The 21,988-nt window shown below is 54.5% G+C and overlaps 1 protein-coding gene across 5 annotated transcripts; it reads right to left on the bottom strand.

The window, feature by feature from the left end:
- Positions 1 to 5,832: 5,832 nt before the first annotated feature.
- On the bottom strand, positions 5,833 to 20,791 carry SPMAP2 (sperm microtubule associated protein 2). Of its 5 annotated transcripts, XM_011749594.2 has the most exons (9): positions 20,434 to 20,791; positions 19,127 to 19,249; positions 18,754 to 18,825; positions 18,273 to 18,334; positions 17,450 to 17,519; positions 16,114 to 16,231; positions 11,484 to 11,643; positions 6,096 to 6,240; positions 5,833 to 6,061 (listed from the first exon to the last, which is right to left on the bottom strand). In XM_011749594.2, the coding sequence occupies exons 1-9, from the start codon at positions 20,739 to 20,741 to the stop codon at positions 5,962 to 5,964; spliced, it is 1,158 nt and encodes a 385-aa protein (XP_011747896.2). In that variant the 5' UTR covers positions 20,742 to 20,791; the 3' UTR covers positions 5,833 to 5,961. The 5 variants fall into 5 exon arrangements, with proteins under 5 accessions (XP_011747896.2, XP_011747906.2, XP_011747870.2 ...); XM_011749604.2 differs by lacking the exon at positions 18,754 to 18,825; XM_011749568.2 differs by having other exon boundaries at positions 5,833 to 6,240; positions 17,450 to 17,516; positions 20,434 to 20,790.
- Between the last annotated feature and the right edge of the window lie 1,197 nt (positions 20,792 to 21,988).

Here is a 21,988-nt window from a genome sequence, read left to right on the forward strand (position 1 = left end):
AATTTAGACTTCATTGTAACTAATTTAGACTTTCATTTGTTTCCCTAAATTCTGCAACCTCATGTTAATCTCCTTCTGTTTCCTTTCCGTATCTTCTATGAACTCCTGTAATTCCTGCTTTATGATAATTTATTTAAATATTTGGTGATTTTTTTTTTTTTTTTCTGAGACAGAGTCTCACTCTGTCACCCACGCTGGAGTGCAATGGTGCGATCTTGGTTCACTGCAACCTCCATCTCTTGGGTTCAAGTGATTCTCCTGCCTCAGCCTCCCAAGTAGCTGGGATTACAGGCACCCGCCAACTCGCCCAGCTAATTTCTGTATTTTTAGTAGAGAAATTTTCACCATGTTGACCAGGCTGGTCTTGAATTCCTAACCTCAACAAGTGATCTGCCCGCTTCAAGTGATTCTCCTGCCTCAGCCTCCCAAGTAGCTGGGATTACAGGCATGAGTCACTGCACCTGGCCTATATTTGATGATTTTTAAACAATCCTTATTTTCTCTGTGACATCTCTATTTCTTTTTTTTTTTTTTTTTTTTTTGAGACGGAGTCTCGCTCTGCCGCCCAGGCTGGAGTGCAGTGGCCAGATCTCGGCTCACTGCAAGCTCTGCCTCCCGGGTTCACGCCATTCTCCTGCCTCAGCCTCCTGAGTAGCTGGGACTACAGGCGCCCGCCACCCCGCCCGGCTAGTTTTTTTTTTGTATTTTTTTAGTAGAGACGGGGTTTCACCATGTCAGCCAGGATGGTCTCGATCTCCTGACCTCGTGATCCGCCCGTCTCGGCCTCCCAAAGTGCTGGGATTACAGGCTTGAGCCACCGCGCCCGGCCGACATCTCTATTTCAATCCTTTTTTTTTTTTTTTTTTTTTTTTTGAGAGATGGAGTTTCACTCTTGTTGCCCAGGTTGGAGTGCAATGGCTCAATCTTGGCTCGCCACAACCTCCGCCTCCCAAGTTCAAGCGATTCTCCTGCCTCAGCCTCCCAAGTAGCTGGGATCACAGGCACGCACCACCACGCCTGGCTAGTTTTTTACTTTTGTAGAGACGGGGTTTCTCCATGTTGGTCAGGCTGATCTTGAACTCCCGACCTCAGGTGATCTGCTCACCTCAGCCTCCCAAAGTGCGGGGATTATCAGCATGAGCCACCGCACCCAGCCTCAATCCCATCCTTTACTTTCTCATCTTTGAATAAGGGTGATCTCCCTAAACCAGCCTTTATTTTATTTATTTATTTATTTATTTATTTATTTTATTTATTTATTTTTGAGACAGAGTCTCGCTCTGTCACCCAGGCTGGATTGCAGTGGCATGAGCTCGGCTCACTGCAAGCTCTCCCTCCCGGGCTCACGCCATTCTCCTGCCTCAGCCTCCCAAGTAGCTGGAATTACAGGCATGTGCCACCACACCTGACTAGTTTTTTATTTTTGTAGAGACAGGGTTTCTCCATGTTGGTCAGGCTGGTCTCAAACTCCCGACCTCAGGTGATCCACCCACCTCGGCCTCCCAAAGTCCTGGGATTACACACGTGAGCCACCGCATCCGGCCACCTGCTCCTAACATTCTGAGAAAGAATTATTGGTGGCCGGGCACGGTGGCTCACGTGTGTAATCCCAGCACTTTGGGAGGCCGAGGTGGGAGGATTACGAGGTCAGGAGATCGAGACCATCCTGGCTAACACGGTGAAACTCCGTCTCTACTAAAGAATACAAAAAGTTACCCGGGCGTGGTGGTGGGCGCCCATAGTCCCAGCTACTTGGGAGGCTGAGGCAGGAGAATGACGTAAACCCGGGAGGCGGAGCTTGCAGTGAGCCGAGATGGCGCCACTGCACTCCAGCCTGGGCGACACAGCGAGACTTCATCTCAAAAAAAAAAAAGAAAGAAAGAAAGAATTATTGGTGTTGCCCCTGGACTATGTATGTATTTTGGAAAACTGTCCTTGCAGCTTTGTCTGAGATCTGAGCCCATAGACACCTTTTCCCAGCATTTCTGACACCCTTAGTAACCTTCCCTTTATCATTAATTTATTTTATTAGTTCAGGGTCACACGTCACCATGTTTCTGCAAAGGCAGGTGTGGGCATCTCCATTTCTCATTCTTGTGATTTCTTTTGGGTCGGGACACCCCTGTAGGACTACATCACTGTGTTTATTTGTTCCCCTATTGGTGGACATTCTGGCTCCCTCGTTTTCCACAGCAGCTGTCACTATCTCTGTATATCTATATCTGTCTATCTGTCCATTGAGAGAGAGCACACATTTAATCCTTTGGTTAATTTATTTTTTTCCTCAACAAGAGCAAAGCAATGTTTTCCAGTACAAAGCTGACTAATTTGGTTGCCAAAAGTCAAGAAGAGACCAAAAGCATAGAAGCAACATCTGAAGCAGTAGTGCCCATAGTGAAAAGAGGAACAAGATGGTCTATTGAAAAGAAGCCATGAAATCCAACACAAAACTTTCCCTCTCTTCTCTTCTCTTCTTTTTGAAAGAGAGTCTCACTCTGTCGCCCAGGCTGGAGTGCAGTGATGCGATCTCGGCTCACTGCAACCTCCGCCTCCAGGATTCAAGTGATTCTCCTGCCTCAGCCTCCTGAGTAGCTGAGACTACAGGCGCCCACCACACCTGGCTAATTTTAGTATTTTTAGTAGAGATGGGGTTTCACCATGTTGCCCAGGCTGGTGTTGAACTCCTGACCTCAGGTGATCCACTCACCCTGGCCTCCCAAAGAGATGGGATTACAGGCATGAGCCACTGCGCCCAGCCCTTTAATTTACTTTTACTTTTAATTTTTATTTATTTTTGAGACAGAATCTCACTCCATCACCGAGGTTGGAGTGCAGTGGTGCCATCTTGGCTCGGTGCAACCTCTGCCTCCCAGGCTCAAGCGATTCTCGTGCCTCAGCTTCCCAAGTAGTTGGGATTATAGGTGCCCGCCACCACGCCCAGCTAATTTGTTTTGTATTTTTAGTAGAGACGGAGTTTCACCATGTTGCCCAGGCTGTTCTCGAACCCCTAACCTCAAGTAATCTGTCCACCTCAGCCTCCCAAAGTGCTAGGATTACAGGTGTGAGCCACCGCTCCTGGCCTGGCAATGATGAGTTTTAAAGAATATGCAGGTTATTTTGTTTTTTTTGTTTTGTTTTGTTTTGAGACGGAGTCTCGCTCTGTCACCAGGCTGGAGTGCAGTGGCGCAACCTCCGCTCACCGCAAGCTCTGCCTCCCGGGTTCAAGTGATTCTCCTGCTTAGCCTCCCGAGTAGCTGGGACTGCAAGCATCTGCCACCACACCTGGCGAATTTTCTGTATTTTTAGCAGAGATGGGGTTTCACCATGTTGGCCAGGCTGGTCTCGAACTCCTGACATCGTGATCCACCCACCTCGACCTCCCAAAGTGCTGGGATTACAGGCGTGAGCCACTGTACCCTGCTGGTTTTGGTGGGCATCACCTATCCTGGGCTCTAATGGAGAGAATGTTGCAGAAATCATGTAGGTGCAGGCACAGATGTAGTTGCAGGCACAGATGTAGGTGTATATTTTCTCTTGGAAATAGCAAAGCACCAGCCAGGCATGGTGGCTCACGCCTGTAATCCCAGTACTTTGGGAGGCCGAGGCGGGTGGATCACGAGGTCAGGAAATCGAGACCAGCCTGGCCAACACGGTGAAACCCCACCTCTACTAAAAATATAAAAAATTAGCCGGGTGTGGTGGCAGGCGCCTGTAGTCCCAGCTACTCGGGAGGCTGAAGCAGGAAAATGGCGTGAACCCGGGAGGCGGAGCTTGTAGTGAGCTGAGATCGCGCCACTGCACTCCAGCCTGGGCGACACAGCCAGACTCCGTCTCAACAACAAAAAATCGAAGCACCTTGGAACTCTACAGTTTCAAACTCAGAATTCATTACCCACTCCCATATTTTAAAAAAGCTCCTCTCCCAGTGTTCCCTATCTTGGTAAACGGTGATACCACCCCATGAGAAACAGGGTACTCTCTCCTTCTTTCACAAATGCCACAGTCTGATTATTTATTTATTTATTTTGAGGCAGAGTCTTGCTCTGTCACCCAGGCTGGAGTACAATGGTGCGATCTTGGCTCACTGCAACCTCCGCCTCCCGGGTTCAAGTAATTCTCTTGCCTCAGCCTCCCAAGTAGCTGCGATTACAGGTGCCCACCACCACGCCTGGCTAATTTTTGTATTTTCAGTAGAGACAGGGTTTCGCCACTTTGGCCAGGCTGGTCTGGGACTCCTGACCTCTGGTGATCCACCCACCTCAGCCTGCCAAAATGCTGAGATTACAGGCGCGAGCCACCACAGCCGGCCCTGATCATTTATTTCACCCAGTCCTGACACTGTACTTCCTGAAGATCTCTCCCACCTCCAGGCTACAGAGAAACTGAGAGTGCCAAGGAAGTCGCCAGACTGTCTGTGGTTGGCAGAATAGCACCCCAAGGACATCCCCAGCCTAGTCCCCAGGCCTCTGAATAGGTCACCTTAAATGACAAGAGAGTTGCGGATGGGATTAAGGATGCTGAGATGAGAGATTATCCTGATGACCCAGGTGGCCCAAGGTCAGTACGGTGTTCTCAAGAGAGGAGGCAGAAGGGTGAGAGTCAGAGAGAAGAGGCTGTGCTGCTGGATTTGAAGATGAAAGACCCAACGCCGCAACCCCACACCAGGGATGCAAGTGCTTCCGGATGCCAGAAAAGGCGGGAAACGGACTCTTCCCCGGGGTCTCTGGAAGCAGCAGCCCTGCTGGTACTTGGACTTCAGCCCAAGTGAGACTGACTTTCGACTCCAATCTCCAGGAGGGTAAGAGTATAAATGCGCATTTTGTTGTTGTTGTTGTTTTTGAGACAGAGTCTCATAGTCTCTCTCTATCGCCCAGGCTAGAGTGTAGTGGTGCGATCTCAGCTCACTGCAGCCTCAACCTTCCAGGTTCAAGAGACTCTCCTGTCTTGGCCTCCTGAGTAACTGGGATTACATGCATGTGTCACCACACCCAATTAATTCCTGCATTTTTAGTAGAGGTGGGGTTTTGCCATGTTGGCCAGGTCTCGAACTCCTGACCTCAAGTGATCCGCCTGCCTCGGCCTCCCAAAGTGCTGGGATTACAGACGTGAGCCACTGCACCCAGCCCAATGTGTAGTGTTTTAAGTCACCCCGTTCGTGGGCGTTTGTTAGAGCAGCAACCAGATGCTAATAATGGGAACTGTCTTGGTCCATCTGCCCTGCTGTAACAAAGTACCATAGGCTGATGGGTTAGAAGCAATAGTAGTTTATTTCCCACAGTCCTGGAGGGTGCAGGTCTGAGATCAGGGTGCCAGCATGGTCAGGTGCTGGTGATGGGGGTCCTCCTGGTTGCACACTGCCTGCTTCTCAGTGTCTTCACATGGCAGACAGGGGCCACGGGTATCTCTTGGTCCTCTTTGATAAGGACACCAATCCCATGCGTGACAGCTCTGCTCCATGACCTCACTGCCTCCCCGAGGCCTCACCTCCTAATACCATCACCTCGAGGGTGGGAATTTCAACATATGAATTTGGGGGAGACACAGGCATTCAGGCCATAGCAGGGACTGTGGGTCTTTTCCTAACCTATTTGAGCCTCAGTCTCCACATCTGAGGAATGGGGAGAATGATAATCCCTCCATCATTAGGTCACTGTAAAGATCCATAAGTTGTGTAACAGGCGTCAGCTGGTGTGACAGTGGCTGTCATTCCGACTCTGACGGTCCTGTGGGCCCTCAGGAGGAGTGGACGAGCAAGTCTGGATTGAAGAGATTCAGAGGGCACTCGAGATGGTCAATGAAAGTGACTCGGAAAATAAACAGCTAGACAAATCGCAGGTTGGATGAAAAAATAAATATTATTGTCCTCCTCATCCTTCTTTTGGCCTTCTGGCCCGCCCTCCCTTCTCCAGGCCAAAAAGCTCAGAATAATCACATACACAGGTTTAGGGTGCCTGAGGGTGTTTACTGGGAGCGGAGGTCTGAGAGGCCAGGCCTGGGCTGATCACACTTTTCTGGTGATGCTTTTGGGGGTGGCAAGCTCATAGAGGCGAGGGGACGCCTGGGCCACCAGGGAGGCCGGGGAGATGGAATAGGGGTTGTGGCCCTCGTTGAGGCACTTGCGCACTTTGGGCTGGGCCAGGGAGATGATCCGGGGGCTGGCCACCACCTTCTTGGTGACATCCAGCACCGCCCAGCGAGGATCTCGGTCAGGAACACACTTGTCCGACTGAGCTTTGGGCCCTAGAGGGAGCAGAAGAGAAGGACAGCACTGAAGCTCAAACCTCAAAGTTCCACATTCAGGCTGGGCATGGGGGCTCACGCCTGGAATCCCAGCACTGTGGAAGGCTGAGGCCGGCAGATCACCTGAGGTCAGAAGTTTGAGACCAGCCTGGTCAACATGATGAAACCTCACCTCTACTAAAAATACAAAAATTGGCCAAGTGTGGTGGTGGGTCTCTGTAGTCCCAGCTACTCGGGAGGCTGAGGCATGAGGATGGCTTGAACTCAGGAGGCAGAGGTTGCAGTGAGCTGATGGTGCCACTGCACTTCAGCCTGGGCGACAGAGCAAGATGTCATCTCAAAAAAAAAAAAAAAAAAAAGAAAGAAAAGAAAAAAAACTCCCATGTTCAGATGGCCTGCTCATCAGCACAGGAATTGAGGATGAAAATGTAGTCCACTCAGAGAGTGGAATATGACTCAGCCAAGAAAAGGAGCACGGCTCTAGCACCGGCTACAGCGTGGCTGAGCCTTGAGGACATCACGTCCTGCGAGAGGCGAGAGACACGAAAGGACACACAGTGTGTGATTCCATTTATACGAATGTCCAGGACAGGCCAATCCAGAGTCTGCAAGTGAACGTGTGGGTGCCAGGGGCTGGGGGATGGGAATGGGGAGTGACAGCTGATAGGGACGGGGCTGCCCTCTGAAGGCATAAAAAAGTTCTAAAATTGACTGTGGTGGTGGTTGCATAACCCTGTGACTGTACTAAAAGCCACTGAAACACATTTTTTATTTTTATTTATTTATTTATGTATTTATTTATTTTGAGACAGAGTCTTGCTCTGTTGCCCAGCCCGGAGTGCAGTGTTGTGATCTCGGCTCACTGCAACCTCCGCCTCCTGGGGTCAAGCAATTCTCCTGCCTCAGCCTCCTGAGTAGCTGGGACTACAGACGTGCACCACCACACCCAGCTAATCTTTCTATTTTTAGTAGAGACGGGGTTTCACCATATTGGCCAGGCTGGTCTTGAACTCCTGACCTCAGGCGATCCGCCCACCTCAGCCTCCCAAAAGGCTAGGATTACAGGTGTGAGCCACTGCGCCTGGCCTATTTTTTTTTTTTTTTTTTTTTTTGAGACGGAGTCTGGCTCTGTCACCCAGGCTGGAGTGCAGTGGCGCGATCTCGGCTCACTGCAAGCTCCGCCTCCCGGGTTTACGCCATTCTCCTGTCTCAGCCTCCCGAGTAGCTGGGACTACAGGCGCCCGCCACCTCGCCCGGCTAGTTTTTTGTATTTTTTAGTAGAGACGGGGTTTCACCATATTGGCCAGGCTGGTCTTGAACTCCTGACCTCAGGCGATCCGCCCACCTCACCCTCCCAAAGTGCTGGGATTACAGGCGTGAGCCACTGCACCTGGCCCCATTTGATTTTATTTTGAGGCAGGGTCTTGCTGTGTCTCCCAGGCTGGAGCAGGATCACAGCTCACTACAGCCTCCACCTGACTTGAACCTTCTGGGTTCCAGCGATCCTCCCGCCTCAGCCTCCCAAGTAGCTGGGGCTACAGTCAGGCATTGCCACACCCAGCTATGAAATCTACACTTAAAAACAGGGTGAATTGTAAAGAAAAAAATATTTCAAATGGCCACAGGCAGCCACGCTCAATGGCACGTGCCTGTCATTCCAGCACTCTTGGAGGCGGAGGCAGGAGAATCACTTGAGCCCTAGAGTTTGAGGCCAGACTGAGCAACACAGCAAGACCCCATCTCTAAAAAAAAAAAAAAAATGGCCACAGGTACCTGAAAGGGGGACTCAGGGGGCACAGCCAAGAGCGCTCAAGTCTCCTCACTCTGCTGCCAACCCAGGTGACCCTGGTTCCCCCCCTCCACCTGCTCATGTCATGGCAGCAGGTGGGTCTGGGCAGGAGGCGTCTCCTCTCCCTGGCTGGTGTCATGTCTTTCCCCCTGGTGGCTGCTCCTCAGGCACTCGTGGTCCCCTCCTCCGGGTACCCCCTCTTCACCATCTCTCCCCCACCCCTTCCTTAACAGCAGGGAGCTGCAGCAGACTGCTTGGAGACTAGGAAGGGATGTGGCCACCAAGTCTGCCATAGCAGCCAGAGCTGTCCTCCACCTTGTCTCTTGGGGCTTCGGGGCCTTTGATTTCCGGGGAAGCTCCCACCTTCTTTCCAGATCCCTCTTTGCATGGAACCTCTGTGCAAATGGATAAGGGCCACCCACTTCTTGGCAGACCAGCCCTGCCTCTGTGAAGAGGCCCCTGAGGAAAAGAGCGTGGAGTCTCTTCCACTAGGCAAGCAGAACTCCACGTGACACGCGGCTGGGCAAGGCCGCCTGAGTGGAAACTGCAGATGCAGCACTGCCTTAGACTGTCCTGCACACACCCGCGCTCACCACACACACACGTGGTGAATATAAACAACTATACACTGATGCAGGTATGAGTGTTGCTCTGGCCCTTGCTCTGCACCCTAATTGTCTCTTCTGCACCTTCTGGGTGGATGCTGGCTCTGTCTGGCAGATGCCCTTGTGCAAGGTAAGGGGGCCAAGCAGTGAGGCCTTGGTGGCCCTAAAGGGGCTGGGAGAACCATGCCCAGAACCTAGCCTTCTTGGAACTCCTTTGTGAGAATTTAGTAGGCATCTGGGCTTTGAAACTCTGTTGAGTTTCCAGCACCCTCTAGCAGCAGCGACTGAGCCCACATAGCAGGTGTGAGCACACACAGAGAAACAGCACAGCCACACACCCGCTCTTATCCCCACCACACAGCAGGTGTGAGCACACACAGAGAAAACAGCACAGCCACACACCCGCTCTTATCCCCACCACACAGCAGGTGTGAGCACACACAGAGAAACAGCACAGCCACACACCCGCTCTTATCCCCACCACACAGCAGGTGTGAGCACACACAGAGAAAACAGCACAGCCACACACCCGCTCTTATCCCCACCACACAGCAGGTGTGAGCACACACAAACAGCACAGCCACACACCCGCTCTTACCCCCGCCACACAGCAGGTCTGAGCACACACAGAGAAACAGCACAGCCACACACCCGCTCTTATCCCCACCACACAGCAGGTGTGAGCACACACAGAGAAAACAGCACAGCCACACACCCGCTCTTATCCCCACCACACAGCAGGTCTGAGCACACACAGAGAAACAGCACAGCCACACACCCGCTCTTATCCCCACCACATAGCAAGTGTGAGCACACACAGAGAACAGCACAGCCACACACCCGCTCTTATCCCCACCACATAGCAAGTGTGAGCACACACAGAGAACAGCACAGCCACACACCCGCTCTTATCCCCACCACATAGCAAGTGTGAGCACACACAGAGAAACTGCCACACACTCACTCTTACCCCACATAGTTCAGTGCACTTCATTTGCTCGTCTCCTTCACGTTTTAAAAATGCTGGTTCCTGGCCAGGCGTGGTGGCTCATGCCTGTAATCCCAGCACTTTGGGAGGCCAAGGCGGGCGGATCACGAGGTCAGATCGAGACCATCCTGGCCAAGATGGTGAAACCCCGTCTCTACTAAAAATACAAAAATTAGCCGGATGTGGTGTCCTGCACCTGTAGTCCCAGCTACTCGGGAGGCTGAGACAGGAGAATCACTTGAACCCGGGAGGCGGAGGTTGCAGTGAGCCGAGATTGTGCCACTGCACTCCAGCCTGGGCAAGATAGCGAGACTCTATCTCAAAAAAAAAAAAAAAAAAGCTGGTCCCTTGGCCAGGCGTGGTGGCTCACGCCTGTAATCCCAGCACTTTGGGAGGCCAAGGCAGGTGGATCATGAGGTCAGGAGTTCAAGACTAGCCTAGCCAACATGGTGAAACCCCATCTCTACTAAAAATACAAAAATTAGCCAGGAGTGATGGCAGGCGCTTGTAGTCCCAGCTACTTGGGAGGCTGAAGCAGGAGAATTGCTTGAACCCGAGAGGGAGAGGTTGCAGTGAGCCAAGATCTCGCCACTGTACTCCAGCCTGGGTGACAGAGCAAGACTCCATCTCAAAAAAAAAAAACACAGTGGTCCCAACTATGAGTGGGTAGAAGCCTCAACCCTCCGTCATTCTCACACATGCACACACACGCACATACACACACACGCACACATGGATATTTATATATACATTTGAAACATGGAGGGATGTATACGTGCATATGTGTACCAGTGTATTGATGTCTGTATTCACCGTGTGTGTTTGTGGTGAGCGTAAGTGCGTGCGTGTACCAGTGTATTGATGTTTATACTCACTGTGTGTGTGGTAAGCGCAAGTGTGTGCAGGATGGTGTAAGGCAGTGCTGCATCAACACTCATCTGTTTCCATTCATTTCACTCATCATTTCACAAATATCAAGAGAATGGATGAAAATTCTTTCATGAATGAACAAAGAAAGAAAAGGCCACATAAGCGAAGTTAAAACACAAGATACAGACTGGGAAGAAGTCATCGCGCAATGTGTTCAATAAAGGATTAGTAACCATCTTATATAAACAGCTGCTCCTAATCTACAACCCCAAAACACCAGGCAACAGGAGCCTGGGAAAACGATATAGAAGAGTAAACATAAATGGCCAAGCAACTTCTCTGGCAATTCACACACATTACCCTTGTCGTTGAGGAAAATGGTTATTCAATTTGTTTTAAAGGACAGGAAAGGAGTCAGGCCAACACCCATTTTTTTTTTTTTTGAGACGGAGTCTCGCTCTTTCCCCCAGGCTGGAGTGCAGTGGCGCGATCTCAGCTCACTGCAAGCTCCGCCTCCCGGGTTCCTGCCATTCTCCTGCCTCAGCCTCCCGAGTAGCTGGGACTACAGGCGCCCGCCACCTCGCCCGGCTAGATTTTTGTATTTTTTAGTAGAGATGGGGTTTCACCGGGTTAGCCAGGATGGTCTCGATCTCCTGACCTCGTGACCCGCCCGTCTCGGCCTCCCAAAGTGCTGGGATTACAGGCTTGAGCCACCGCGCCCAGCTCAACACCCATTTTAAAGCTGCCTTTGTTCCTTAGCGTGGCTCTCTGGCCCCTGCACTGCACCCTGATTTTCTCTTCTACACCTTCTTTTCCTGCTAGAAAACCCTCTCAGACAACACCCTCTGCTTCCAGACCACACGTCCCTGTGATTTCTGCTTCTCTTTCCTGGGGGAGAGCTTCCCTGTGCCCGCTCTAGGCAGAGGTATAAGGTGTCCCCTGGGATTTGGACAGGACATCAGGAGGCGCCTAGCCTGAGGCACCTACTTACTGGCCAAGTGAAGGAGGCGGTTATAGTCTGACGCATGTGGCTTGGGTTTCGGCATGGGGTCCCACTCTTCCAACAGGGTGGCTGGGGCCTTTGGCTTTGACAACTGGAGGATCCGTGAGCTGGGGACTGCCATTTGGGCTGCCCTGGATACCTGGGACACCTGGAAAGAGAAATAGAAGGATTACATAAAACAGTCCATGATTCCTCCTGGGCCCTGGAGCAAAAGGGCCCCAGGAGCAACACTAAGAGACGCAAGACAGCCTGGGAAGAAGTTGGTTTTTAATGTATTCATCAAAGGATTAGTAACCATCATGTATAAAGAGCTCCTTCAAATCAATAACCAAAAAAAAAACAAAAGAGCTGAGCAAATGATACAGGAGATGAACCCTAAATGGTCAATAATCCTGTTTTTTGATCAATGTAATGTCAACAATTGTTGACAAATGTAAATTAAAACAACAAAATATCACTCCATGCTCACAAATTTGACAACAATGAAAAAGTCTGACATTATCAAGCCCTGGTGAGAGACTCTCATGCATTACTGGAGGGAGAGTAAATTAGTACAGGCAGCTCAGGGAGCAATTCGTCTACTAGGTTCAGCCGAACATGCACAGGCTTGGTGACTGCCACATACAGGGACTCCCGCACCTGACCCGAAGAAGTGGGTGCAGGGATGTTCCCTGCAGCTTAGTTACCACGCACACACCCCAGAAAGAGCCCGGCGCCCGACCGCTGGGGGCTGCACAAGCTGACTGCAGCATGTTCTCAAGAGAAGGCAACCCAGCAGTTAGACCATTTTTTCTCCATAAATCGGCACGCATTGCTCTAGAAAACAGTAATGAGGGAAGGCAAGACAGAAGTCATTTATGTTCACGAAACCACGAAACACGACCTAGGGGATTGGGTGGGCAGTGGGGCAGCACTGGCCGAGGTAGGAGACCTTGCAGACGTTTCACCCAGAAACCTGGCACACTCGCTCCGCAGATCAAAATTCTCAACAGTGGCCGGCGCAGTGGCAGCACTTTGGGAGGTGGAGGTGGGAGGATCACGTAAGTTCAAGACCAGCCTGGACAACATAGCAAGACTCCATCTCCACACACATTCTTGGCATTTTCCAGAAAACTCACAGTTCACTGAAAGTGTGTTCTTTGATAATTTGCACCAGCCTAGGCAGAGACTGAATACTGGGCAGCGCTTGGACATCCTTAACCTGGAGCCGGTTTCCCTCCCCTCTCCTCATAGGCATTCTGTTCCCCTTCACCAGCTGGCTCCCGTACACGTGTGTAGGAGTCCGCCTGCAAAATAACTAAGGAGTAGGCAAAGGACCACTTCACACGTCTCCCACTTATGCTTGGCTGGAAGAGGAACTGGCCATTCCTGATGCCTCTGGGGAGGGAGGTAAGGAAGGGGGGCAGCTGCTGAAATGTTTTCTTCCTTAAAAGGGAAGAGGAGGCGTCCGACCCACGCCTGCCTAGATGCTCCTGTCTGTCCGTTCTTGGAGCGCTACCTGAGAGTCTGTGATTGTTGGCTCGTCCTAACCGTCTGGAGCCTGCGTGGAGGCAGAGGATGAAATGAAACCACCCCCAAAGGTCACTGTGAAATTTCAGTCCCTTTCTTCTTGAAATTGCTCCGCCATAAAAATCACAGACACATGTATCTGCAAAGATATCGTGGTGTTTACAATTTAAGCTCCCACGCCATGATCCGTCTCCCTGCTCCCTCCCTCCTCTCTTCCCACCAGCCCAAGGCCTCCGTGCACACAGCTCTGGACCGGCTGCTGAGGTGGAGACTCCGTCCTGCCTTTAAGGAGCTCCAGGGATGGAGGCGCAGCCCCCCGATCCGTCCAAACCCACGGCAGAAAGCCGTCCTTGAGATCAGCGGGAAAGGGAACGTGAACCGCGCATGTTGGTATCAAGGAATCACTGTTCACTTGTTAGTGTGATCAGTGTTACCAGGATCACGTTTGAAAACGTCCTTGTCTGTTAGAAATCCCCACTGAGGTTTTATGGGGGAGATGGTGTGACTTTAAACATTTCCCAAGTGGGGTGTGACACACCACAGAGGAGAAGACACGACCACACACAGGGAGGGAAATGGAAGTTAACACCACGCCAGAAACGGACAAAATGTTTAGGAAGAGTCAGATGAACCAACCAACAAGCAAGCCGGCAACACAGGGTGCTGGCCAGTCGTCTGCGCTCACTCCCGCCTGGAGAACGCAAGACGGCGGCCAGGATGGGGAGCGCCTGACCTGAACTCACTCACCGCGGAAGGCAAGATGGCGGCCCGAATGGGGAGCGCCTGAGCTCCCACTCCCCGCCCAGAGAATGCAAGACAGCGGCCAGGATGGAGAGCACCTCAGCTCACTCTCCGCCTGGAGAACGCAAGATGGCGGCAACACGGAGGGCGCCTGAGCTCATTCCCTGCCTGGAGAAGACAAGATGGCGGCTAGCACGGGGCGCGCCTGAGCTCACTCACCGCCGGGAGAACACAAGATGGCGACCAGGATGGGGCGCGCCTGAGCTCACTCACCGCCGGGAGAACACAAGATGGCGACCAGAATGGGGCGCGCCTGAGCTCACTCACCGCCGGGAGAATGCAAGAGGGCGACCAGGATGGGGCGCGCCTGAGCTCACTCACCGCTGAAGGCAAGAGGGCGACCAGGATGGCGAGCGCCTGACCCGAGCTCACTCCCCGCCTGGAGAACACAAGATGGCGGCCCCAATGGAGGGCGCCTGAGCTCATTCCCTGCCTGGAGAAGACAAGATGGCGGCTAGCACGGGGCGCGCCTGAGCTCACTCACCGCCAGGAGAACACAAGATGGCGACCAGGATGGGGCGCGCCTGAGCTCACTCACCGCTGAAGGCAAGACGGCGACCAGGATGGGGAGCGCCTGAGCTCCCACTCCCCGCCCACAGAATGCAAGATAGCGGCCAGGATGGAGGGCGCCTGAGCTCATTCCCTGCCCGGAGAAGACAAGATGGCGGCTAGGACGTGGAGCGCCTGAGCTCACTCCCCACCTGGAGAATGCAAGATGGCGGCCAGGATGGGGCGCACCTGAGCTCAATCCTTGCCCAGAGAACGCAAGATGGCGGCCAGGATGGGGAGCGCCTAAGCTCAATCCTTGCCCAGAGAATGCAAGATGGCGGCCAGGATGGGGGGGTACCAGAGCTCACTCACCGCCGGTAAAAGGCAAGATGGTGACCAGGATGGGGTGCACCTGAGGTCACTCACCGCTGAGAAAAGGCAAGATGGCAGCCAGGAGGGGGAGCGCCTGAGCTCAATCCTCGCCCAGAGAATGCAAGATGGCGGCCAGGATGGGGCGCACGTGAGATCCCGCTCCCCACCGGGGGAATGCAAGATGGCGGCCAGGACACAGCGCGCCTGAGTGCAATCCCCTCCCACAGAATGCAAGATGGCGGCCAGGATGGGGAGCACTTGGGCTCAATCCTCGCCTGAATAATGCAAGATGGCCGCCAGGATGGGGTGCGCCTGAGCTCCCACTCCCCACCAGAGAAGGCAAGATGGCAACCAAGATGGTGAGCGCCTGAGCTCAATCCCTGTCTGGAAAATGCAAGATGGCGGCCAGGTTGAGAGGCACCTGGGCTCAATCTTCACCTGAAGAATGCAAGATGGCGGCCAAGACGGGGCACGCCTGAGCTCCCACTCCGAACCCAGAGAAGGCAAGATGGTGGCCAGGATGGGGCGCGCCTGAGCTCACTCCTAGCCCGAAGAATGCAAGATGGCGACCAGGATGGGGCGCGCCTGAGCTCCCACTTCCCGCCCAGAGAAGGCAAGATGGTGGCCAGGATGGGGCGTGCCTGAGCTCACTCCCAGGCAGAAGAATGCAAGATGGCGGCCAGGACGGGCGCGCCTGAGCTCCCACTCCCAACCCAGAGAAGGCAGGATGATGGCCAGGATGGGGCGCGCCTGAGCTCACTCCCCACCCAGAGAAAGCAAGATGGCGCCGCCACTTTGGACAACTGTTGGTCAGTTTTTTTAAAAAGTTAGATATGCCCAGTAACTGAGAAATCCCGATTCTTACACTTCCACAAAAAGCTACATACAGGTGTTCGTGGCCGCTTTATTGTAAGAGCTGCAAACTGGAAGCCACCCAAATTCCCTTCAGTGGGCGCCTGGATTGGCAAATTGATGACAAGGAATAAACTACTGACCCACGCAAGAGTCACATGCACGGCGGGGGCGGCAGAAGCCGGGTCAAGTCCGCGGGGTTCCTTTTCTGCGACTTTTCGGAAAAGCAAAAGGTGCAGGGGGAGAGCAGGTCAGTGGCTGCCAGCGGCCGGGTGTCCGGCCTGAGCTGGGGAAGAGATGAGAGTCTCCATGCGAAGTGGACTGAGCGCTTTCTGAACACCTGAGATAAGATTGTTCTAATTCCCGAGTGTGAGCTGGAAGCTCTGGGATCCACCCCGGGCTGAAACGCAGGGAAGGATGACCCCCGGGCAAATCTGAAGACAGGGAGCCATCCAAGCCAAGCTGCTCCCAAACCAAGGCCGCCGCCTGTGCCGCTTCCCCTCCTCCCCCGACTCCCAGAGGCAAAGCCTCTTTCCTCTGCCCGGTCCCTCCCGCCCGGCGTGGGTGAGTCGCCGCGGGGTCACGGGGCACCCACCTCAGACATGGGCACGCTCCAGATGTTGTTACGAATCTTCGGGGCGGCCAGTTCCTTCAGGCGACTCGTCGCTCGGTATTCCAGGCAGGACCGAGGAATGGGCCAGACAGGAGTAGTCCTGAGGGAGGTCCCCATTTCAGACCAGCAGCTCGGCCCGGGGAGGGGTGTGTGTGTGTGTCTGTCTGTCTGTCTTTCCTAGCTTCTCTGTTTCTGGGGTAGTGGTGGGTTTTGAAAGCGTCTCCAAGCAGGGATTCATAGAGTTCTCAAGCACAGAGCTACCGTTTCCCAGGGCTGTCTCTGCTCAGTGTGCAACGTCCACCCTCAGGCCCAGGCCTTCCCCCATTCCCTTCTGGGATGGCAGCTCCTCCCAGGCCTTCTCCACACACCCCCATCATCAAGAGCCTGGGGTGAGGACTTGGACCCGAGGGAAGAAAGTGTTTGTCCTGAGGTTGTCATGCAAAGCTGGGGAAAGCGAAGTACAGCTGAGCTCGCGGGGCTGCGCCTTCTAAAATCAGGTCTCAGCTATGCCTCTGCCCAGAAATAAAGCCACATTTCATTGATTCTAAGGGTCTCCACACTGGAACAGGTCTGAGGTTGGGATGCTGCTTACAAGTGCTGCCAGCCAGATGGCGGAAGTGTCATGGCCACATCTGGCTGCCTCTGTGTGTGCTCAGATGTAGCTGTTCACGTGATGTGCACTGCTGCTTCTACAGGAGTTAAGTTTAATTGTAATTTAAATTGTCTTCAGGTTACAATATGATTTGGCGTTAAAAAGCGCACAGATACCGGTGTGGAACAGTGTGTGCAACACCCACATCATCGTCCCTGTGTCAGAAGTGGTTCAAAACAGTTGGACACACTTCTGCTGTCTCCCTCAGCTGTGCTTTCCTTCATACACTGCATAAAGATGGGTAATGATATGTTCTGTCGAAATAACTCAGTATCACTTTTAACAAGCACGGGGGCTCTAAGTGATAAAGAATTTTGTACATAAAATAATATGTCTTACAATTTCTACCTTTTTCGAGTAAACAAAATACAGTCACAATGGTGATAACAGCATCTGAGCACGCACTGTGTCAGGCACTGTGTAAAGCCCCTTTCACGGGTGACCTCCACCGCCAGCATTCCACAGCTGGCAATGCGGTTGCAAGAGGCCCAGCAGCCTGCTGGGGACGTGGGCTGGGAAGCGGGCCAGCCCCATCTGAACACAGGCTGCCTAGAGCTAGGACCTGGACCCTTCCCCACGCCGCATCCTGTCAGGGGAGAATAAGGCATTTCTGCCAAACTCTGCCCTCCGAGTAGGCACCCAGTCCTCCTCCCCTCCTTCCCGCACCTGTTGTTGTTGTAATATTCCAGGTAGAATCTCCTGGGCCGAGACAGTTCCTCCACTCGGCGGGACACTGCTGCGCAAAACGGGAAACGGAGTCGGTGAACCCCAGCGTAAACACCCTGCAGTTCCCAGGGGCTCTGCATGCGGAATTCAGCTTTTCACGAGCTTGGGCAGGAGGCCGAATTGGAAAAACTGTGGGCAGAGACAGCTGGGGACCAGACACCCTGCAGAGAGAAGACTTGCTGTCCCTGATTTAGGGACAATGGGCTCAGAGGCCTGAAGGTCCTTGCTCGGACACGGGATGGGAGTGGCAGGGCTGGAATGGCAGCTCAGCCCCGTGGCTCCTCAATGGGGCTCAGTACAGATCTGGGAAAATGGGTTTTGTTCTGAAGTTAGTACAAGCCTGGGGTTTCCGGGGGCCTAGTGATGACTGTGGGTCTAAAGTCAGGAACAGCGCAGGAGAGAACTGGACTATTACTCTCCTCTATGGGGAACTCTCGAAGTGTCTCATTTGAAGGCATCTATGATACCTCAATACCAAATTCCTCTCAAGAAAAGCATGGAAATCATTGTGGAAGGGAAAGCCGGGGGTCTTCTTGTAAATTCTTGCCCCGATTTGGCCCTGTCCTGGAGCGTGTTCCCCACAACCCTCACCCCCAGGACCAGTCTCAGCTCAGGCTCCTCAGGGGACAGACTCCAGTGGAGAGGACAGAGGCTCCCAGGATATGGGGCAAGGGAGGCCAGAAGTATCTGGATGGGGTGGGGCAGGTTCCCTGGAGGCCAGCAGCCGGAGGCAGGGGTCTCAGCAGGCACGGGCTCCACCTACCGGGCACTGTGATGGTGAGGGTGGTGTCCTCAAGGAACCGCTCGGTCCAGTACACAGAGGGCCTGGAATAAGTGAGCAGCTCAGGGCAGGGGAGGCAGAGAGCCCTGGCCCTGCCCGGAAACAAGCCTGGGTCTCTGCCGGGAGGGTGGCCAAGGGCGGGTGTGGAGTTGCTGGAAGAGGGGGTAGGAGGGAGGGGGCCACCGGGACGTGTGGATTGTTGTGAGCAAGGCTGATGTCCAGAGAGGGAGGTAGCTGGGGAAAAGCATAGCTCAGAAGAGGGCCCAGGGCCATCTCCTGGGAGCAGACCCAGGTCCCAGCCGTTTGCCCGAGTCCAAAGCACAAGGGTGGAGAGCCCCACATCTGAGGAGCCCTCCCCATCCTCCTCCCTAGAGAGAAGAGGGTGGCTCGAGTGGAGGGGCTCCCCGGAACCTGACACGTGTCCCCCGGCATAGGCAGATGGAGGAGACAGCCTTGGACTTACCAGTAGAGACAGAACCGTAAGCTCATCTTGCATGGGAAAATCCAGGCATACCCCTTACCACAGCATCCCTTCCTGCGAGGAGACAGGGTCCGAGCCCCCACTGCCTTTTGCCCTGGGTCTCCCGTTTGCTCCCAAACTCCTCACTCTCCTTTGGCCACCGCCCAGAGGGCCACCGAGGGCCGCAGTTCCCTAGCCAGTCCCGGCGTCTGGCCACCTCCTTAACTGGCCAACCCCGTCTACCCTAAGTTTGCTGGATGTGGTGGCGGTTGTGGGAGGGGAGCCGAGCAGTGGGGACAGGAGGAGCCCGGGAAGGGGACAGAGGAAGCCCCAGCGCTGCCCCCACGAGGCCGTGGTTGGTCTGGCCTGTCCTCACCTGTCTCTCAGGACTTGCCAGTTTATCTTGGGCTCTGCCAGCTCCATGAGCCTCCTCCGCCGCCTCTTCCTCCTTGCTTTGGCCATGATGGTGCTGGGGAGCTTCTGGCTGATGGACAGCCGGCTTTGGGAGAATTCCATGTTGAAGTTGGAGCTGCTTTCTCGCCCCGACGCGTTTGGGGGCCCAGAGAAGCGTAGGTCTTGCTCGAGCGCCCTGCCCACCCGCCTCTCCTTTCCTGAGAAGGGTCTCTGGGGGAGGACTTTGGCACCACGAAGGCCTGGACCAAACCGCAGCTCCACTGCTGGCTGGATGGAAGACCCTGGCCAGGGCACCCGGCTCCCCAGGCCCTCAGCCGCCGCCTCTGTGAATTGGACATGAGACCAGCTCCCACCTGGTGGGGCTGTTTCAGTGAGTTCTAAGATAATGTTTGCGCATCTCACAAACATTTATCAAGTACCTACTGTATGCCAGGCCCCAGAGGGGCCACCAGCCTCTAAAGAGAGCAGCGCCTGCCTCCCAGAAAGCTCACAGACCGCGGGAGGGACACAGGCAGCAGGCGAAGATGCCAAACGTCAGGACGTCTGCCCTGTCGCAGCTCTTGGCTCCCGTGTCCTCCCCGGGAGCCCCTCACACTACTGCCGTTTTCTCTGCAGGCTAGCACGGCCCCGTGAGGACAGGGCCGCTGCTTTGTTCTTGGGCAGCACGGAGACCACGGTGAGAAGGGAGCACCTGGGTGTGGGCGTGGGCCGGGACCACACTGCAGGGAGGGCGGGAGCCAAGTTCCAGAGGTAGGTAGAGTGCGCGCCTTGCTGTGGACACTCGGGCCACTTGCCCGGAATCACTGCCCCCAGTGCCGATTCGCTGAAGCGTTCGTTCACCCTGAACGTGTTCCTCCCGACCATTTAAAACGTTTCAGCCACCTGTGGTGCTTAGAATTGTTTCAGCTTTTGAGTTGGGAGGCTTTTTTTTCCCATTTCTTTTTCTCGCTGTCTGACTTGAGGTCATGACTTGTTAAACTGTGAACTCTGGGCACCTGAACTCAGTCTGCCTGACTCCAAACTCAGCGCTGTTTACTCCACCTCCTGCCACTGGCTGGGGAGCGTGTGCTGGTGTTTGCCTCAGGGCCCAGTGAGGGGTGCTGGCCGCCAGCTGACCAGGCCCACACCTAGGATGACTCGGCAGCCTGGGCCCCTCGGCGAGCCAGGCCAGCGGCCGGGAACAACGCTTTCGCAGGCCCAGGGGCCTGCCCCCAGGGGGCTGCTGCCCTACCCCACCGCGCCCGGGCAGGGCCGCTCCGCGGTGCCCACCTGATTTCAGGAATGTCCTCCTCTAAGTCCTTGTCCAGAACTCTCTCCAACTCAGAAAGAGCCTCTCTGGGATCCAGGGTCTCCGAGAACTCCTCCCCGGCCACCTCCTCGGGGGGAAGCTCCTCTTCCGGGTCCTCCGGTCCCAGCTCCGCATTGTCCGGGTCCTGGTGTTCGGGGTCTGTGACCCGCCGGCTCTCGTACACAGAGCTCTGGAGGCCACGGGGGTCACCGCTGAGCTCCCTTTCCAACCTGCCTGCAGCCTCAGAGCTGGGCTGGTTCCCGAGTGACCTTCGCCTGCTGTCCCCCATGTACAGGTCCCTTCCCAGCCCCCGCGGCCTCACTTCCTCAGCACCCAAATGTGTCTGTGGTGGCCGCGGCAACAGGAGAGTGTCCCCCACGTTCTCCACAGTCCACATTCTAACCCCTGCGCTGTCTACAATGCCGGTCACCTGGGCTTGCGCTGGCATCAGGACTCAGTCCTGGCAGTCGTGGCTCACAGGGACCTCCCAGGATTGGTTTAGGAAGGAGGCCTGAGGGGACCCTGCAGGGGTTCTCTAGATATGGCTTCCCTCTCTTAAAAGGAGACTCAAGGAAGAGACCGCGTTTCCCGTTCCTGTCACTGCTGGGCCCGTCTGTAATGTCCAGAGCCCAGGCAGCCGCCTTGTGACCATGAGGCCTGCCAGCCTGAGGGCAGATGGACTGAAAAGCGGGTCTTTGATGCCCTTGTCGAGCCTCTGAACTTAGCAGCTCTGGAATCCACCCTGTGTCCAGGCTTCTCGTTACTTGAAACAATAAGTGTCCTCAGTACTAAGCGGTTTTGGCGAAGTTTCCAATCCGCAGCAGCTAGAACTGCACCCTCAGGGATACAGACCCTTCCGGCTCCAACCTCTCCTGAGAAATAACTTCAAACTAGGCTGTTCGATTCTCACAACAAAATCATGGTTATGACTGGAGTATTCCCCAGGCTGCAGCCTTCCGGACCTCCTTGCAGCTCGTCAAAGGAGCTGAATTTCCCGCCTCTGCCACACCGTGCCCCACACAACCTATCCCCCTCCGTGCCCCCCTAGCCTTTCCCCCTCTGTGCTGTGCCCCCACCCAGCCTTTCCCCCTCTGTGCCCCCCTAGCCTTTCCCCCTCTGTGCTGTGCCCCCACCCAGCCTTTCCCTCTCCGTGCCCCCCTAGCCTTTCCCCCTCCGTGCCCCACCCAGCCTTTCCCCCTCCGTGCCCCCCTAGCCTTTCCCCCTCCGTGCTGTGCCCCCACCCAGCCTTTCCCTCTCCGTGCTGTGCCCCATCCAGCCTTTCCCCTGTGCCTCTGCCCAGCACTTCCCCCTTCTGTGCTTGGTGGTTTTCTACTCATCATTGAAGACTCAAGCCTGTCGGTCCCCCATGCAGGGAGAGTCCCTGACCATCCCTCCCCTTTCTGGGCTCCCAGGCCTAAGACCCCCACCCCCACCCAGTGCTAGCCCACCCCAGAGTCCTGCTGTGTCCCTCACCCCTGCCACCAGTGTGGGGCCAGCCGTCCGGGCATGTGACCACTTGGCACACAAGAGACCCAG

This window comes from Macaca nemestrina, chromosome 20, assembly GCF_043159975.1.
Source record: "Macaca nemestrina isolate mMacNem1 chromosome 20, mMacNem.hap1, whole genome shotgun sequence".
Classification (NCBI taxonomy): domain Eukaryota; kingdom Metazoa; phylum Chordata; class Mammalia; order Primates; family Cercopithecidae; genus Macaca; species Macaca nemestrina.

What these genes read in the sequence shown, in the direction of transcription:
- SPMAP2 (XM_011749594.2), bottom strand. Translation starts at nt 20,741, where the DNA reads ATGGGGGACAGCAGGCGAAGGTCACTCGGGAACCAGCCCAGCTCTGAG. An exon ending in TTACGGTTCTGTCTCTACTG is followed by an intron (nt 18,335 to 18,753) that starts GTAAGTCCAAGG and finishes CACTTATTCCAG; the next exon opens with GCCCTCTGTGTACTGGACCG. An exon ending in TGCCTCAACGAGGGCCACAA is followed by an intron (nt 6,062 to 6,095) that starts CCCCTATTCCAT and finishes TCCCTGGTGGCC; the next exon opens with CAGGCGTCCCCTCGCCTCTA.